Below are 18169 nucleotides of genomic sequence, written 5' to 3' on the forward strand. Positions count from 1 at the left end.
TGACTGTTCAGCCCCAAGGGAATCCACACTGGTAACTGATTACCGTAACACTATGTAGGATCAAGATGCAGGACCCTCAACTCTGAAATAAGGGATCTCAAAATCCAGCCCTGTGGTTTTAGTTTAACATTCATAAACAAAGTACCCCGTTCTAATAGTGACCTCTGCAAAACAATGTCTTCAAAGTCAACTTAAAGGGTAGCTTGTTATAAAAGTGACACATCAAACATAGGCTGTGGGCTTTTCTGAAGGTCTCTAGGTGTGGACAAAATCAATGAATGACACTAAGGTCAGGGAAAGCTGCTGTGTGATGTGGGAGGCTGCAGCAACTGCATGGTTTCAGTTTGTTTTGTGCTCATATGTAACTGATCAGGAGTTTTGGAAGCTGGCTCCCCAACAAATATTGATATTAAATGGAAGAATTATATTCCGTTACATTTTACTGAAAACCGGTATGCTTCAGTAAACTATTTCGGTGACATATTATTGTGCCATCATAAGTTTAATTTTTTTATACTTAAATTTTCTATTGCTGGCAATAGAAAATGCTCAAATTATTTTAAGTGCTTAATCATCTGCTAATTTCAGCTTCTTGGCAGTGATAATAAAGTAAAATTGAATTATCTTTGAAGCTGTTGCAAACAAAAAAAAAAAAAAGAAAAAAACCCCTTGAATGACTTCTAAAGTACCAGGATATTATTTTTCAAAGTTAATAAGCCTTTCATACAGATAGATGAAATGACTTGATATGAAACAGAAAGGAACCATGTAAAAATCAAAGCATTGAAAAAAAAAAAAAGTAAAGTAACTAATTGAAGAGATATTTTTTTAGAAGTTATTTAAATGAGTATAAAAATGGTTTACACCTTTCAGACTATAGAAGAGACATACACCAGAGCCATATAGAAAACATAAAACTCTGGTAATGACTTCCATGAATTCTAGCATGCTCTACTTAACTTCACAAACTGTAAATAACATCTTTCTGACAGCTAAATCAATGCAACCTAAAATTTGAAAGTTCACCCTCGAAGAAGCATCTGAGCTCTAACCTGTTTTTCACCATATGTCTGTGCACTCAAAGGAATTAAAAAAACCCACATTTTTCTTGAAAGTAAAGTATAATAAGGAAGACTTTTCTATGATGTGAGTCTAGCCCGTGTTATATAATTTTAAATGACTATCATTCCTGGTACCCAGCAGGTCAGTTTGATGTGGTATGGTATACTTTGGAAACATGGCAGTATTGCACTCTGTGGCCCACTCAGAATAATGACAGCTTTGGGGTGGGTTTATGTCTGTTTAGTGAAAAGCTGCAAAACCCTTTACAGTCACTAAATATAATAGGTGAGGCTTTCAGAAGTACTGAGCTTTGCCTTAACTCTTCCCTTTTCAAAGGCAGTGGTAAAGACTGCCATTGCAATCTGTGGAGGCATAAAAATTCTGATGCTAAGTCCTTCTCACCGTCACACCAGCTAATTGCTACTAATGTAGGTTGTCACTTCTTTATTGAAGTTATTATCATTGCTGCATTGTCATTTCTTTCTGCATGGGCTTCATTATCATAGCAGCCGAAGACACAAACTGGTGTGAATACATCCCTCTTTGAATGGAGTAGCGAAGGAAATAGTTATCTTAAACTCGTGGTGCTTTGTAACATCCTCTCTTCAAGCAGCCAGCAAGTGGTAGAGCCAGAAATTGCTCGCAGGCTTCCTGAGCACCAGTCTTCTCTGTCACGGGAGGCTTCATCCTTTATGTTGCCTTGCACTGAGGACAGAGAGCCACATTTCTTACATGCTGGCTTATTTTGTCTGGATTTTTGCCCTTGAGTTAGAAACAGTTTGTGGTTCTGATAAGAGACAGGAAATGGAAGTATTGGAGTTGCTTATTCTCATTCTTAAAATTACGTGCAGACGGACCAGCTCAGTGTAAGCCCTTCCAGAAATGAACAGGGGCAAGCAGCTCACTGTGCCACTCACCTGCTCTCCATTTTAAGGCAATGTTTGGGATAACATTTTCTAAATGCGATATCTGCAGAACTGGGTGATGGATTAGAGAAATACCTTATTTTCCCTTCCTATCTATGCTGTCTTTTTCCTCTATCTTGCACGTCTTCTCATGTCTTTTTTAATAATGGTATTTTTCCTAATACAAAAAGTATTAGGTCCTGGGTTTGTATCTAAGAATATGTGTGGCAGTTCCCAGAATTTTTAGCCAGGATGTTGCTGACCCATGTCAGACCCAGGCAATTGATCCATTGCATGTAAGGGGAAAGCAAATGAGGTACCAGAAGAAAATGAGAGTGAAGGTCACACCTGAGACACCTTCTGTCCCATCTCCTGCTGCCCACAGTAGCCTGTGTCGGGGCATCCAGGTGCTGGAGAAGCAGCTTGTTCCATTAGGTAACGCCTCCCTGAGACAGGGTCTTCCTTCAGCATCGGAGGCAGTCAAAGCAGTATCTCCTTGAGCATCCCAGCTGGGTGTGAAGGAGAGTGAAGCTGTGATGCAATTAGTAACATGTTTATGAAGTCTTTTTAAGAGCAGAAATCAGGTAAAACCTGTTAGCATCAAATCAAAGTAACTAAATGATCTCATAGCCCATCCTCTCTAAATACAGCCACAGTCCCTCTTCCTGCATCTTGCCAAGAAATTTGTTGTCTTTGAAATGGCAGGGGAAGGGCTGCCCCTCTCTCTGTGGCTTGCCACCACTCCTTCACCCACCCCAGCACTTCACCTTTGGGGCACTCTCTTTTGCTGGCTTTGTTGTGCCAGAGTATGTTTGTTGTTCACTGATGTTGGGAAATGAGCTGAACCACATGATACCCCATAAAGTGGAAGCAAAGTTTTTCTTTAAATGTCCCTCTTCACTCTCCTGAGAAGGTCATTGCATTACCAGTCACCCTCTCCTGCCAGGTACTAGGAAGTCATTTACACAAATACGGCTTTCAGGGTCACTGTTCCCCAAAGTCATGAACACTTCCATGTTGTCCAAAGGAGACCAAATTATTATAATTCTCTGGCTCATCAGTGAGTCTTCGAATGCCTCTGGTTGTTCAGAGAAGCCTTAACATTTCCAGGCTGGACTAGTTCATCTCCACAGTTCGCTGTTAGAAATAGCAAAGATGTCACTTGTCTTAAAATATATGGTCTGCTGTTCCATTCCTAAAGGTGCTGTTATGCTAACAATAAATCTGCAAGAGACTGCAGGCAGAGTGTGGGATGTGATGTATTCAATATTCATCATGCTGGGACCCAAAGGAGTTTCAGGACACTTTACATCATGAAATTTCTCTCTTTAATTTAGCAGTTTCAAAATGATGGGCCAAAATACAGCCCGGGAGGTTGCAGTTGCATCTTCAATTGAATTTAAGCCAATAAACCAAAGGACTGTGTGAAAAGACAGTTACTGCCTCATTTCCAAAATGAAGGTTCAGACTGGCTGGTTTGGCTTTTAATATTTCTGTTGTCTGTAGCTAATTTTAAGACCACGATAGCTTTTACTGGTATTTTCCTTCTTCCTCGTCTTCAACCCTGGAAAAATTGTTTGCTTCCATGATGGGGCCAAGACCATCAGCAGAGCAAAGGATAGTTGCAAAGGCCATCTCCATATAGAAGACTACATGTATTTATTTGAAGGGCAGAAGCCACCAGGAATCAGATGAAAGAAGGGTCACGAGAGCCTTTAGAAATGGGAAGGGCACAGAAAATTTGGATAAGCTGTCCAGGAGGAAGACGGAAACTGCAGAAATAATGAGAGGATAGTTTTCCTCCTCTTCCTGGACAGTGAAGAGCCTCAGAGAATTGAAAGAAGGAAGCAGGGAAGCTCAAATATTTGCAGTGAAACTGGTGCCAAAGTGGGACTGTACATAACCTGCTGTGTAGGGTGCTACCAACAGACTTACTTGTTCCCCCAGGATCATACACTTAGGTCAGCCATTCAGAAAATCAAGCTGCGCTGGTTTCTCTTCTTGGCTAAAATCTGCAACCTGTGTTTATCCTGTATTCCTAAACTGGGTAATAGAAAAGGGTGGCAGAATGGCTTTTGCAATGTATTTATAATCAAATTATTCTTTGCATTGCAGCATTGGACAGAATCCATATATGAGGATATGTGAGGAGGAGAGAATGGAGGGACCAGAAAGACAGATAGGTGAGAGGCCCATTGTTGCATAGGCAACCTGCTGCAGAGCCAGGGTCTTCCAGGTATTTCCAAAGAGCAGTCTAAGATGTATCGGATGAATGCTTAAGATAGCTTACTGCCCCAATATGATACTGCTGGCAACCAGCCTTGCACAATATCTCCAGAGGAAGGAGCATGAGCTAGAAGCAGCCATAGGAGGAAAACTCAAGACAGTTTTGGTGTGAAGAAGCAATTATTTTATTTCTTGAGCACATTGGACACATTACTGCTCATATCAGCTTCTCAAAATTCTATCTAGATCTTCAATCCAGAAAACAAGCGCTCTTTCTTAGCGTATTAATACCAAGCAAGGTTTAAATTTAAACAACAATGTAAAGAGATGGTTCTCATGCACCCTTATAACAAGTACACAGAATTTAAAGTAATGATCTCTGAATTTATCTTCATCACCCTTCTTGCCTCTGGTGCTCTGCTTAGATCAGATTATCTCATTTGAATAGCAATGGGTTATGAAAAAAAGTCTAATCTATTCCTTCACTGTGTCACTGTGCATGCATAAATTACTTTATTTTATTTTACTCCCTAAGGCACTTGCAAGAAAACCCCCAAATCCCTTGTTGAGTTGCATAAAAAAGCTCTGCTGGAAAATAAGAGTTGAATGGAATATTACTCTTTCCATGATCTCGCCATATAGAAAGAATACAGAGGGTGGTTTGATTTCTGAGTAATTGAATTACCATTTTGGGGGGCTAATAATATTTAGCTCTGCTGTACAGCACATTTTATCCTTAGATTTAAAATTCATTTATAGGTCAACTATCATTTTTATTCTATATGTCTGGTAGAACTGAGGTAGAAACAAGGAAGAAATGACTGACCTATGTCATCTAACAACCTGAATTACTTTCCGAGCCCCAGCCCCCATGACTGCTCAGCATCATGACTAGTTCCTAATTTTCCCACTCAGTTCTATTGCTTCTAAATTGATGCAAACCATCCATGTAATAAATCAAAGGAATTTTGCCCATAACTGCAGGTTTGACTATTACCATCAAGCATATTTGAGAATGGAATGGCAATGGAGTTAATTTATACCCGAGTATAAATTAACTTATCTCAGTGAAGTCAGTGGGAGCTTTTGCTGTTCCTTTAATTGATGGCAGGATCAGGACAAAGGTGCCGTTGTGCTCTACTCTTAGTACCTGGGAATATGGAACATTTAAATTTTTACCTATTGTTAGGTCTTCAAAAAACTGAACAGGTTAACATAAAAGCGAGCTCCTAGTATCTTTTAACTCAGTTAGCCTAGGATACTGGTCTCATTAAAAGATGATCCTCTAGCAAGAAAGATGAAGATGGTGAAAAGTTTGAAAAATGAAAGCTTTGTGAAAAGACGTGAAGGAAAGTGTTATACCTGGAAATAGGAAACACAGGTGTAAAAATACCTTGTCCATCACCAAGCTGTACTGCTCCTGCAGTGATTCCTATCCCAAGATCATCATCTATTTCACAACTGCTAAAAGCAATCAAGAAATTATAGGGGTATCCTGTACTCTAAAAGATTGGTACAAGTTGTTGACTAGTAGAGATGGCAATGATCTGTGAGAAGTCCCCGAGAGGGCGGATAGGTGCTATGGCAGCGCAGCGGGCAGTTAAAGGGATGACTGGGATCCTGAACAGGTGGTTGCGTTTAATTCAGCATTTCTGGGCCTAAACAAGTGACTGTTTGTTTGAGAACTCTACAAATATTTTAATATGAATACCTTAATATGTTAGCTGTTTGTTACTGAAATGGGCACTTAGTATTGATGTAAGAGAAAGTGTGATCCCGAGGCTTACATTTTTACCTGGAATCTATTACATAAAATATTATCTTGTTTAATTTAAATCATATTTTAAAATACTACTGAAGTTCGTACTCTGCTTCTGTTTCATCATTTCAAAGAGCTGCTGACTCATACACTACATAATTAATTTAAGTATCATTTGCCGTTACTTTAATACAATTTCCTTGTAAGCACATGAGTAACATCCCAACTATTTAGAGTTCAATACATTAATTATAGACAAAAGTCAGTTATCACTGTTTCTATCACAGACAAGTGTGAAGGGTCAGTTCATCCCCAAATTCATTGTAACCTCAGAGTGTTTGGTTACCATTTTGTGTCCATTTTTAGATGAGTCTGTAATGAGTTACATGAGTTAATTCCATTTTTATGGGTTCATGAAGCAGGATTATCAAGTTATATGCTTCAAATTAGAAGAAAGGTTCAAAAAAGGAATGAACTCAGAATACCAAACCCTGACTGCAAGGAATGCCCAGCCGGGCAGAAAAGAACATTTGACCGTATGTTAGCAACCTGTTGATATTTTAATAAAGCACAAGGGATATTCAAGCAGGAGAATGGGGGAAAGCAGTCCTGCTTCCTCCAGCCACACTTTGTCCTCTGAATACAGCCTGAGGACTGACAGGGCGCCTAGCACTTGGTTCAGCGACAAGGTGGGTTGCATGAAGGTCTGTCATGCCAACTGGAGGCAAAGAAGGAACATTTGTGTTTGCTTTGGGCATTAGGCAAGATTTTCTTTCATTTCTGGTATTTATGTTTTGATAGTCCTTATGATTCTTACTTATTTTGGACTTCATAAATGAATGCTTTTATTTGTCTTTAAGTTGAATGTGATTTAAAGACACCTTACCAGTATGGAGGCATTTGGAGGGTATGGTATTACATGTGGAATATAAAACTTCCATGTACCATTCTCAGACCCCTCACTAAACTGCTCTGGTTTTTGATCCAGCTCCATGTGCTGGTTTGGGAGTTAGTTTACGCTGTGGCTGAGAAATATCTTTCACATGCATGTTGTTAGCCAAGTAACAATTGTACTTTTTTCTCAGTGTTACAGCTTAGAATATTTTTAAAAGCTATTACCTGGAGTACAGCTTTCTTATGATCTTGAAACGTGTATTCCCGGTTCAAAGGCAGTACCTTGTGTTCCTTAAAATTAAAGCATGTCCTAATGAAAAGCTCCTTAGTCACTTGTTCATGCGAATAAGTACTGTTAGTTTTGGTAATTGCTTCTCCTTTCTAGAAGAATTATGATACTGATATAGGTTTATCAATCACAAACACTAATAGTGGAACATTTTACCTGTGCTGCAGCTCATGAATGGCAGCAGACTTATTAGTTTCCATAGCAACACCATCTCCACTTTCCAAGGTCAAAAATTCCTCCCATCCAATCGGTGGAAAGTATAGTGTGTCTTCCTGTGACTACCTGGATATTCTGTAAAAACAGGAAGAGATATTGAGTAATTAAAATACAGTTTTGAAATAAATACCCCAATTTTCCCTGTATAAAATCATGTTCTACTGCACCATTTGAAAACTCAGACACTCAAAATACAATAAATAGCCTAGATAGGATCGTTCCAGCACAAAAATAATTCCCAAATGACACAAAGCTGGCAACAAGATCAATGAAAAGCATACACGATGTTTGAGACCCATGCATCAACTCCACGTGTCACAGAGTTCGCTTGCACAGGACTGAGCTTCACCAAGTAAGAAAGCAAAATCTGCCTGTGGTCCAGCCGTCAAACACTGCTGGGTTAGAAGAAAGAGTGCAAAAATGTACTCTTCTTGACTCCTAAACATCCCTCCAACTTCCTGATTTTTCTTGCTCTGTAGTGGTCTGACTTCTGATCCCGGAAAGGATCCTTTGGTGAACGTTTTTTCATATAAGCAGTTATTGATACAAAGTGGTAGATCTCATATGGGAGGAGAGGACAATACAATGTCATAATTGCACGATGGAAAAAAAAAAAAACAACAGGCCAACAAAATTTTTCGTGTTAAGATTTATTTTTCAGGAATGGAACATTCACCCCTAAGGATTTACCTAACAATTTGCTTTAATTTCCTTTGACATTTCAGTCAACATATGATGAATTAAGCCAGGGAAAAAAGTATCTGTTTGGCCTATACTCCCAAAGAGCAAATGAGTAATTTACTGTTGGGAATCAGTTCATAAAACAGCTGAAACCAGAAATCACTTAATAAAATGGCTTTACAAAATCATAAAATCATTCTAAAACTTCTAAGTGATGAAAATTTTCCACTGAGAAATTACATTTATGATCCACATTTACAGATCCATATTCTCTTCTCACTTGTCTCATTTTTCATACCAGTGTGAAAAGATATCATACAGGGTTGCCCTGAAACTTATTGCTGATGTGAGTGAGAGAGATACTTTTCAGAAAATTAAGAAATTCAGCTCTTTTGGAAGTCATCCCACTTCTGTAGGGGACCTAATTCTGTTCATAGGTTTTTATACATGCCACCTAAAAATTGTAGATGGTCTCAGGGGAGACATATATAAACCTGGTGCACAGTTGCTAGTTGCCATTTCAGGCAGGAAATGATCAAACCTTGAACCCTGACAAGCTTCTAAGTTTATGAAAAAAAGGATGGAAAAAGCAGAGTTTCTTTTAACCTTTTGTGAGGTCCTACTTCACACACATCTGAGGCTTGCTGAAGCAGTTGTGTCATTTAAAAGTATAAATGGCTTGAGCTGTTTAAAAAAAAAAAAAAAGGAAATTGAAGTTTGGATAATTCTGTCATAGCAGAAACAAAGAAAAAGGAGCTGTGTGGTTGTTTTATACATCAGTCGTGCCCCAGGCAACAGTAACTGCACCTCAAATATCCTCAACAGATATGTGTCCATCATGCTTCAAAGACCTATGGTGGTATAAGCCTTTTCATAACTTCCTCAGGAAACTCTGACAACATTATTGGCTTCAAAGTTATTCTTAACATTGGCTATAAATGCTTTTATTTGTCTACTATTAACGAATGTGGACATTTCTCTCTATACCTTTGCATGTTTGAAGAACATTGTTAAGTTTTTTATTATTTTTCCCAAGTCATTGTTTTATCCTTTCTTCTCAGTTCTGTCTCCTCTGGATTATTTCAGCATAGCTGACATTTATCTGCAAGCACATTGCCCAGAGCTGGGCAGAGCGATGATGAACAGCCATTTCCTATTTACACATTCCCAAATGAAGATGGCTAATTTTATTAATATATCTCTATACTTGCATTCAGTTCAGGTCCCACTCTAACCCCTTCTTTAAACCACCTGGCTATAGTGCACTGATTGATCAGTGCATACTGTCTGCATTAACTATTCTACTTAAGTGTGAAACTTTGTACTTTTCCTTGTTGAATTACATCACATTTATTTCACAGCCTTTCTCTTCTTTCTCAGTATTTTATTGAAGGTGATGTACACATGTCTGATATTTAAGACAGAAAAAAAACCCCTTACTTTTTTTTTCTTGTCCTTCCTAAACAGAATGTATTCTTTCAGATCAAAAAGTTGTAATTTTAATTATTTACTAACATTTTGTGTTAATTCCTCCTATATTAATTTTGTGACTTTGACTCCCTACCTTCCCCTGTGACCCAGTTTTAACTTTTTTTCTGACTAGACGTTGGCAGGAGAGATCTGTTGCCTTCAGGAAGAGTCCTCAAACAGCCAGGACTGGTACATCCAGCAACATCCCTGGGTGGGGAGGCTCAAACTGCTCATTTACCAACAAAGAGGCTTGCTGAGTGCCAAGGTTCCCTCACAGTATTAGTAGGTAACAACTGGTATTTGTCTACAGTTTATCCCCTTTTGGTGAAATTCTTGCAATGGATTTTGTGCATTCCCACATGTTGGCATTTCTGTTTGCATTCACTGTCTGTGGTGGGCATTTTTCTGTGGTTGTTTTTCTTGATGTGGACAGAGAGCGTTTCCCAATGCTGCCTGCTCTAGTCCCACCCAACTGTCTTTCCTCAAGATCTCTCAAACATGTCCTGTTTCTGGACATCGCAGATGCGGTGTGTGAGTTACTTTGTGCAGATCACCTGAAATACTTTTTAAAGGTGCAAGAGGCAATTAAGGCTCAAAAGAAAAAGAATTTAAACCCTCCAATGTTACTCACATGCTTCCCAGGGGGAATATTCTGAGCAACTAAAAATCACCAATAAAAGCTAATTAACTGACCAGATCCATCCTTTTCCAAGACACCTGCACTTTCTTGCAAGGACAGATCCTTCTGAAAAACTCCCTGCTTTCTATTCTCCTCTCGTTGAGTTATACATGAGTCTTTTGAAACCAAGCAGCAAGTACTTGCTGCTGCCAATATTCTGAATATATGCCCCAAACTCTTTGTATTCTTATAAGGTATTGATCAGTCCTCAGAACTGTAAATCTTCTGCTTCTGAGACTGCAAATTATGGGGCATTATTGTAAATATACACACACACACATACACACACACATTTCCTTTAAGTAACCCAACTGTTTTACTTATTTCACTCTGACAAACACAAGGACCTAACTGGCAAACAGGCACTTAATAATTTTTACAACGTCTTTCCAACAGCAGCTTCCATGGGATTATTTACTGTCAAATTAAATCAAGAATAAATGAAAAAACTGAAATATTTATAGCATAAGAAAAATCTGGTTCAGACTAGAAATCCCAGACTGGCATTAAATCAAGAAATGTAACAAGATAAATTGTGCCATCATACTCTTTGTTTTTTGCATGTAACACTATCACTTATTCTAATTGTTATGCCACAGTTTGAACAGTCGGTCTAGATAGATAGATGGAAAACAAAGTATGTTAAATATGATCATGGGGGAAACATTACATTTTCCCCTAAAAATACTGATTGTGTGTCCATTTGTCAACAGCATGTAATTTATACAAATATGTTTGTTACAGAAGTAGTCAGCATCATTTTTTGTTGTTTTCCCATTACAGAAAACAAGTCTGTAGAAAAGGACTCAAGCCTCAGATATTTTCAAGCTGTTGCTTTTTCTTCTTATCTGTGGGGGAATGGAAGATATCTATTCCTGAGACATCTAAATGTGACGTGTGGGATCTGCAGGGGTAGTATATATGAGACAAACAGATAGAAATACTGTGGTGGAGGAAAGGTGTCTGAAACAAGTCTGGGGGAAAGATGCTGGTCAGCTCTGGCTCTGCATGCAGCAACAGGCAAGCCGCTGCCCGGATGGGCTGTGCAGCACCCGCTGCTCATTGCAAATAGTCTGAGTAATAGTACTGGAAAGAAAGTACACAGAAGTGTTGCTTTCATCAAACATTTCTTTCTGGGTATCTGCAATATCAAAAATTTAAGTGTAATCATGGGATACAAGTAGATGCATTGACCTAGTGGCATTGCACTTAGCATGTAGAGGGAAAGTTTTTTCAACCGTGTATCTGAAGCATGCAGTTGTATTGCTGTTTTCCTTTGGTGATGGAATTTAGAAGGACATACGTTATAGATTTATTTTTTAATTAGAATGGCCTGATGTATATTTAGTGCATTAACAGAAGAGCCAATATTTTATTTTTTACTGAGCTGAGGCTCAGCCTGGTGTCCAGGCTTTGGGTTTCAAGACCTATACTTTCTTCATCTTCTTATTATTTAGGTAACAAACCACTTACAAGATCAAGTCAGCGACAAAGGAGAAAATGCACTTCTAGTGTCATCTGAGTTTTCATGAAAATATGCACCAGTTCACATTTCTGCCACAACTGTCTGTTAGTTTTGTAAAAGCAAGAAAAGTCGGTTCAGGTGGTGAACTGACATCTTTCTGAGGTAAAAGTTGTCAGGCAGCAGGAATGATGAGATTTTGCTCTTAGCTAAATTCAAGCAAATTGACATTTTTACCCATGGCAAAATGTAGCTCTGTTTGCAGAAATAGCAACTTTTTGACCTGGTGAAAGAAACAGTGTGTAACAACAGGGATTTGGAGCTAAATTCCACAGTTGTGCTGGCAGAGGGGATTCACTGCAGGGCTGGTGTATTAGTGTAACCACCTATAGAAAGAGATCTGTTGAATGCATATAGGAGGAAAGGAATAAAAATGTGAAGAGGCTATAATCCAGGGAGCACATGCATACCTTTTTTGCTGCAGCCTCAGCTTTCCCTCCTACTACCATCTTCCACACATCTATATTATCTTTTGAATTTGGCCTTCCATACTTTTGTATTCTTCATCTGCCAGAAAATAAGCTGAGTCTGTCCCAGCTAGGCTTGCATTCTTGGCACACCGTTGCTCCTGATCTCTATATTGTCTCCTGAGCACCTGATTTGAAGGCATCTAATGTGAATTTTCTCATGAATGCCAATGATATACAGCTACATTTTTCTTTTCAAACTTTTTATCCCTGAGGCGCTTTCTGCACTCAAACTATTTTCCAGATACCCATAACAGACTGAATAGCAAATACTTGTAACTACCAGAGCAGAAGCAGAAGCGACCAGTTTTACAGTCTCCAGCAAGATTTACCTATGCTGTTGTACTACTTACTGCTTATTTAAAATTATTGAACCATATTTCAAAGGAGGAAAGTACTCCGTGTTATTTAACTAAGGTTTCCGATAGTGATCGCTCCTATTTTCCTTTTTCACAAAAGAACTTGGATTTTCATTTGTTTTTCACTCCTGACTGCTGTTGCTTACTTTTCCTAGGGAAACAGAAAATATTGTAGCTTATTTACAATTCAAATTCAGTACATAAAGCCTTCAGGGAGGATTTAAATCTTGTGTTTTCAAAACATTTTCCCAAATCCTAACAGCTTATTGCGTTTCAGGTGACATTGGGACTCATACGTGGTGTGACACTGTAGATGCTTTTGTGTCTTAAAGTCCCCACGTTAAGGCACCATACTGGCATACGGGGAGCTGTGGTCTGGACTCTAGAGTCTATGATGAGGCCTCGCTCAGCTCCCCAGATGGATTCATCAGTATTGAAATAAGCAGATAGGAAGGCCATTGCTGCTTACTAAATATTAATGGCACTCTGGTAGTCCTGTGATCTCTAGGGACAAGGCAAAAGGCTTGGGCTGAGCAAACTGCCCAGCAAACGGGATCCACCGTCCCTGCATCACATGAACTTACTCATCTTCCCATGATGAAGGATCCTTCTGAGGATTCACACCTTCTTCCAACAGTCAAGTATGAGACACAACAGGATTTCCATATCTTAGAAATAATTTTGATTTTTCACGTGATTTTTCTTTTCATAGACAGCAACAATTAGAGAACTTAAACTAGAAAGCTGAGTGAGAAGCACCGCTCTTCCATCAGTGCACTGCGGAACATACCTGTGCGCTTTGTGTGCAGTTAGCGTCCCGCTAGCACTGCTGTGCAATGCCCTGGGAAGGTGTTAGTGACACGCTTTCACTGGAACATTCTATCTATATGCACTGGTTTAATGCAATAGCACAAACATTTGTGTGGGCATTCACAACTGTAAGTAACCGTGTCTCGGTAGGAAAGAGGCAATAAGAGAATTTGCTGTATTTAACCCAAACATAAAGACTGAAAGATATAAACCCCAGTGTGTTGCATTGTTGACAAATCAGCATAAAAATGTCTTTCAGCAGTAAACTGCTTAAGTCATAATGAATAAAACTCTTGCAATACAATCACAGCCCTTGTGCTTAACCAAGGCTTAGGAAAGCACAGTAAAGGTGCAGTTATCTCATACGAACCATGTTGTTCAGAGTTTATTCACTAGGACTTTGATTTTCTTTTTTTCAGTTTATACACAGTATGCAATGCTAGTAATCATTCTGAAAGGGCTGTCTCATGTGCAATATAAAATTTTGCTTCACGTACTCACATTGCTCATGTACCAGTGTTGCTGGTAATGTTTCCTTGTAACTTAGGAGATACAGACATACTAGCTTTATATATATGTATGTCTCTATATGTATATATGTATGTGAGTCTGTGTATGCATACACAGTACAAACAAAGGTATAATTTGATTCAATCATCTCAGCTGTTTAGGAGGTTTTTTTACATATAAAGTTATGGTCCTATTTTTGCTCTTTGCAGTGATGCGGATGATAAATAAAGACAGAAATATCTCATTGTGGTGGAGTGGGATAAAACAAGCACAGGAGTTGGTTTTGTTTGAAGAGTGGTGAAGTCTCTTCTATTCATTATAAAACCTGGCTGGTCTATCAGTCTCTTACTCCCGGACACGTGGAGCAAGGATATTAGTCTGTGTAGGAGATGTTGGGGTGCCCTTGCACAGCCAATATATTGCACTTCAGGGTATGTCTTCACACCTGCAGCTTTTCATGAACAACACTGGGCTGTGCCAAGGATTGGCTTCCATCCAGACCCATCGACAAATCCCTTGCAGGGAAGCGATAAAACTAAAATATGCTACCAGTTCGGGTTGACACTGCCCAGAATGGTAAATGGCATTCAAGTAAACTGCTTATCCCATTGCCAGAACCATGGGCCCTGAATTCGTTATAAAGAAAATCCCAGTACTTGCATTACTCTTTATAATCCCTTTTCCATGGTTTCTGTGTCCACTTAGCATGCCTAGCTTTGTATATAAACATGTTGTGATTCAAGTCAATTGAAGACAACATATAGTTACAAAGTCAATATATTGCTTTGCAGTAATTTCTGTTCTGTAGTCTCTATTACATGGAGTATTATCTTTTGGCACATCATTTATATGTAGGACTGTCCAAATTCAGGCTTGTGTGAAATATTTGTCACTTAATTAAGTGAGGCACATCATTGCATGTGTCTCTTAAAATTTTCAGTGAATTATTGTTTTTTGTTAGTTAGTCACCTCATTTTACCCTGTGTAATGTAAAAAGCAATTCTATCAGTTTAAGTAGTTTAGAAATATGTCATGAACATTAGTATTCATTACTGATATTCCTGGAGGCAGCAGTGAGGATCAGCATCCATTTAGAGTGAGTAAGCTCCTCATCTTTAAGATTCTGAAATGTGATACCAAGAAACACAAGGTCTCATGCCCTAGTACAATTGTGCTTTAGTTTCAGCTATACGTGCCTCAGTGCTGTGTTCTCTATTCCTAGCAGAAATTATCACTTCTGATTTCAGGAGAATGTGTTTTCTACATTAAATTTGTAGCTGGGATAAGCATAGGTGCCTTTGACAGTGGATTTCTAGCCTGCAACTCTTTTCATAAACTAAATAGAAGTGAGGCAGAAGTAGAGTGAGGCAAAGTAGAGTAATAATTTATCTTATGTTGTTTGATAGAAAGAAAAATGTCAGCCACAAAAGCTTCCTGGGGCAAATGGATAACCTTAAAGAAAGATTTGCAGCAGTGATAGTAGCATTTAGCAATGACTGCCATGTTTCCAGCAATTGAGGGAAGGCAAAACTAATTCAAGCTCAGGAGTTTCTGTAGGCGATATGTACAGTGGTTCGCCAAAAGATTATGTGCTATTGACCTGCCATCTCTTTGCATTTGCAGATGCACAGATCCTGGAGACATGCTGGAAGAACTAACCTAGTATACAGTTTTCCGTTTCACTTCCCTTTTTGTTTGCAGTTTTAAGTCTTCCATTGTGTCGTATGCAGTATGAAGACAGAAAAAGCAAAATTTATTACTTATGTTCCTAGACTTGAGAATATGTTAAGTTCTTGGCCTGGTTGTGTAACCCAGTCACAGTCTAACTCCAGATGGAGTCAAGATCCAGGTATTCCTCAACCTTTCACAGAGGGTTATCGCAGGAAGGAGAGATGGGAGCTTGGACTGACCTAGACATGCTCCAGTTGTTGCCCCTTCTGGACATGACTTTCCTCACAATGGCAGGAACAAGATCTAATGCTGCCTTAGTTCCAACACAATGCTTAGGTCATCTAAACCTTTTTCCCTTTTATCAGGTCAGAGGTGACAGATCACCTCTCGCTCTTTTAGTTTCATCCCTTTCCATGTCTCTGTACCAGCACTAGGAGTATCACCTGCCATCAAAATGTTTATAGGGGAAAACTAGAAACAATCACAGTTATTAAACATATAATGTTTCATATGCTAAAGTGCCTGAAGTCCAGATTCTCATGTAGAACCTGCTAATTGGAATACTTATTTAAAGACATGGCAGAAAGATGTTAGCATCTGCTACAATGTGATGGCAACTTCACCCACACACTAGCTTCATATAAGGACTTGGGTTAGGACTTCGGTCCTCCAGAGTCATTCCAGGTAGTCCTCCTGGTATAGGACTTTCCAGCTCTTTGCCAAGTAACTGACAGGACTGCAAGGGCCAAATACAGGAGCTATACACATTCTTCGACTGAAATAGTGCTGCTCTCATTTAACCTTTACCTGTGTGGGAATGGACAAACACCTGTATGAAATCTTTTTTCTAAGTTTTGATGAGACGAAAATTTCAGCCTAGCCTTCAGAGATTTCTGTGAAGTGCAGAGAAGAACATTTTCCACTTGAATTAGAGTTCTGAAGGTGTCATCATATAGACAATTTCCAACAACTAAAACATTCTCTACTAATCATTCAATACAGTCTACAATAATTACTGAGCAAACATTGAGATAGAAAAGATCTGATAAAAGGCTTAAAAGGTTTGGCTGAAGTGTAAGTGTGGATCAATTTTCACTTTGATACATTATGAAATACATTTTCTGAAGAGATCTGAAAGTGTTGAATTTACCAAACCTGACAATATAAAGTATAAACTAATTATTGCATTTCTTTTAACATGTTCACAAATACTAAAGCTAAACATCTAGATGGTACCTAAATACTGAGACTGGAAAGCATACGTTATTCTTCACAGATGAAGTTTAATATCTACTTCATATCTGTCAGTAAAAGCTTAAGAACTCTAGAAAACAGCTTTCCAAATATTATCAGTGCAATAATGATAATAAAAAAAAAAAAATGATTCTATTCCAACAAAAGTTAGGAGCAAAATTCCCATTTCTTCAGTAAAATAGGATCAAAATTAGAATGTCATCAAAAGATACTGTGCAAGTTTCTTCAAGGATAGGGATGTTAATAAAGGAACTGCTGATAAACCTTTACAATGGTATCTTGAAGACTTCACCTCTTTCAAGGTCTCATGCAGCAGTTGTTTCAATATGAGACTTCTATCACAGGAACGCTTTAATTTGTGCCACCATAAAGTCTGCTATTCAGTGTTTTCATTTTAATCTTTTGCTTGCTTCATATTTAATATCCCAGATCTTTTTATTAAAATCCATATTAAAGGTATTGTGATATCTTTATGGTGCCCTCCTTTCAAACAAAATAATACCCTTAGTTGCAAAGCTTTTCCTTCTGCATTTCTTATGCACCTGTACCTCCAGCTGGTGAGCATGGAGGGAATCGTGGTGCACGGAGGGACTGATGCAGTGCCAGGTCACCTTGCTTGGTACCTTTCACTCCAGCCAAAGTCGAACTGTTTTGTTTCTCCAAAGTGTAATAACAAGCCTCTGGCCTTCTCAGCAAGAGACACCCAACTGGGCACGTTCATTGAGCTAATGGCAGAGGGGGTTTCCCTGTGATGCCTCACAAACCTCATTTGATCAGTATGCAGCTGGAATTCGCCATGTACTGAGAGAGACCCTCTTTTTATTGTTCTTGGCTTGTTGATGTATTATATATTTACCAGCATAGAATCTCATTTGTGGTTTATTGCTCTAACATCTGAAGTGATCTCTCCCTTTCTCATTTCACTGTTGCTCATCGTTTGTTATTCCTCCCAATTACAACCAGCCAGCTTCAAATGCTGGGCTCACAAACCCAGCAAGGGCACCAGTCGCTTGTCATCACAACACCTAGCTAGCAGCTTCTCCTACTTAAAAAAAATACCGTTACAGCCAGTTTATTGAGAAACTATTCATTTTCATATCCTATCTTCTGGGGGAGAAAGGGGAGGAATGATGTGCTTTGCATGTGAAACGTCAGGCACAAGGTATGAAAGAAAGCAAGACATAACAAGTGCTGTGAGGGGTATTGAGTGGATATTAAACATGACACTTGAATGATGTGGTACATCAGAAGTCTGCTTCTTGGGCTCCCTTACAGTGCAACAAGTCATCCTGGGACTTGGTTTCAGGAAAAAGGCAGGAGGATTTCTCTGCTGAACAACAAGGTACTGCAGGGCAGCTGTAGGGAAAAGGAAAGACTTCCTAGGCTTTGGGGAAA

The 18169-nt window shown here is 38.9% G+C and overlaps 1 protein-coding gene across 4 annotated transcripts in view; it reads right to left on the reverse strand.

Moving 5' to 3' along the window:
• CNTN6 (contactin 6) overlaps nucleotides 1–18169 on the reverse strand; it is a 149133-nt gene that overhangs the window by 110573 nt on the left and 20391 nt on the right. For all 4 annotated transcript variants that reach the window (XR_003555667.2, XM_055806725.1, XM_027790654.2 and 1 more), the window contains exon 2: nucleotides 7292–7426. Coding sequence is in view for 3 of the 4 variants with exons in the window: in XM_055806725.1 (XP_055662700.1) it covers nucleotides 7292–7346 (55 nt within the window). In the remaining variant the exon portion in view is untranslated. The remainder of the gene's footprint in view (nucleotides 1–7291; nucleotides 7427–18169) is intronic.

This window comes from Falco peregrinus, chromosome 5 (genome assembly GCF_023634155.1).
Source record: "Falco peregrinus isolate bFalPer1 chromosome 5, bFalPer1.pri, whole genome shotgun sequence".
Taxonomy (NCBI): Eukaryota; Metazoa; Chordata; class Aves; order Falconiformes; family Falconidae; genus Falco; species Falco peregrinus.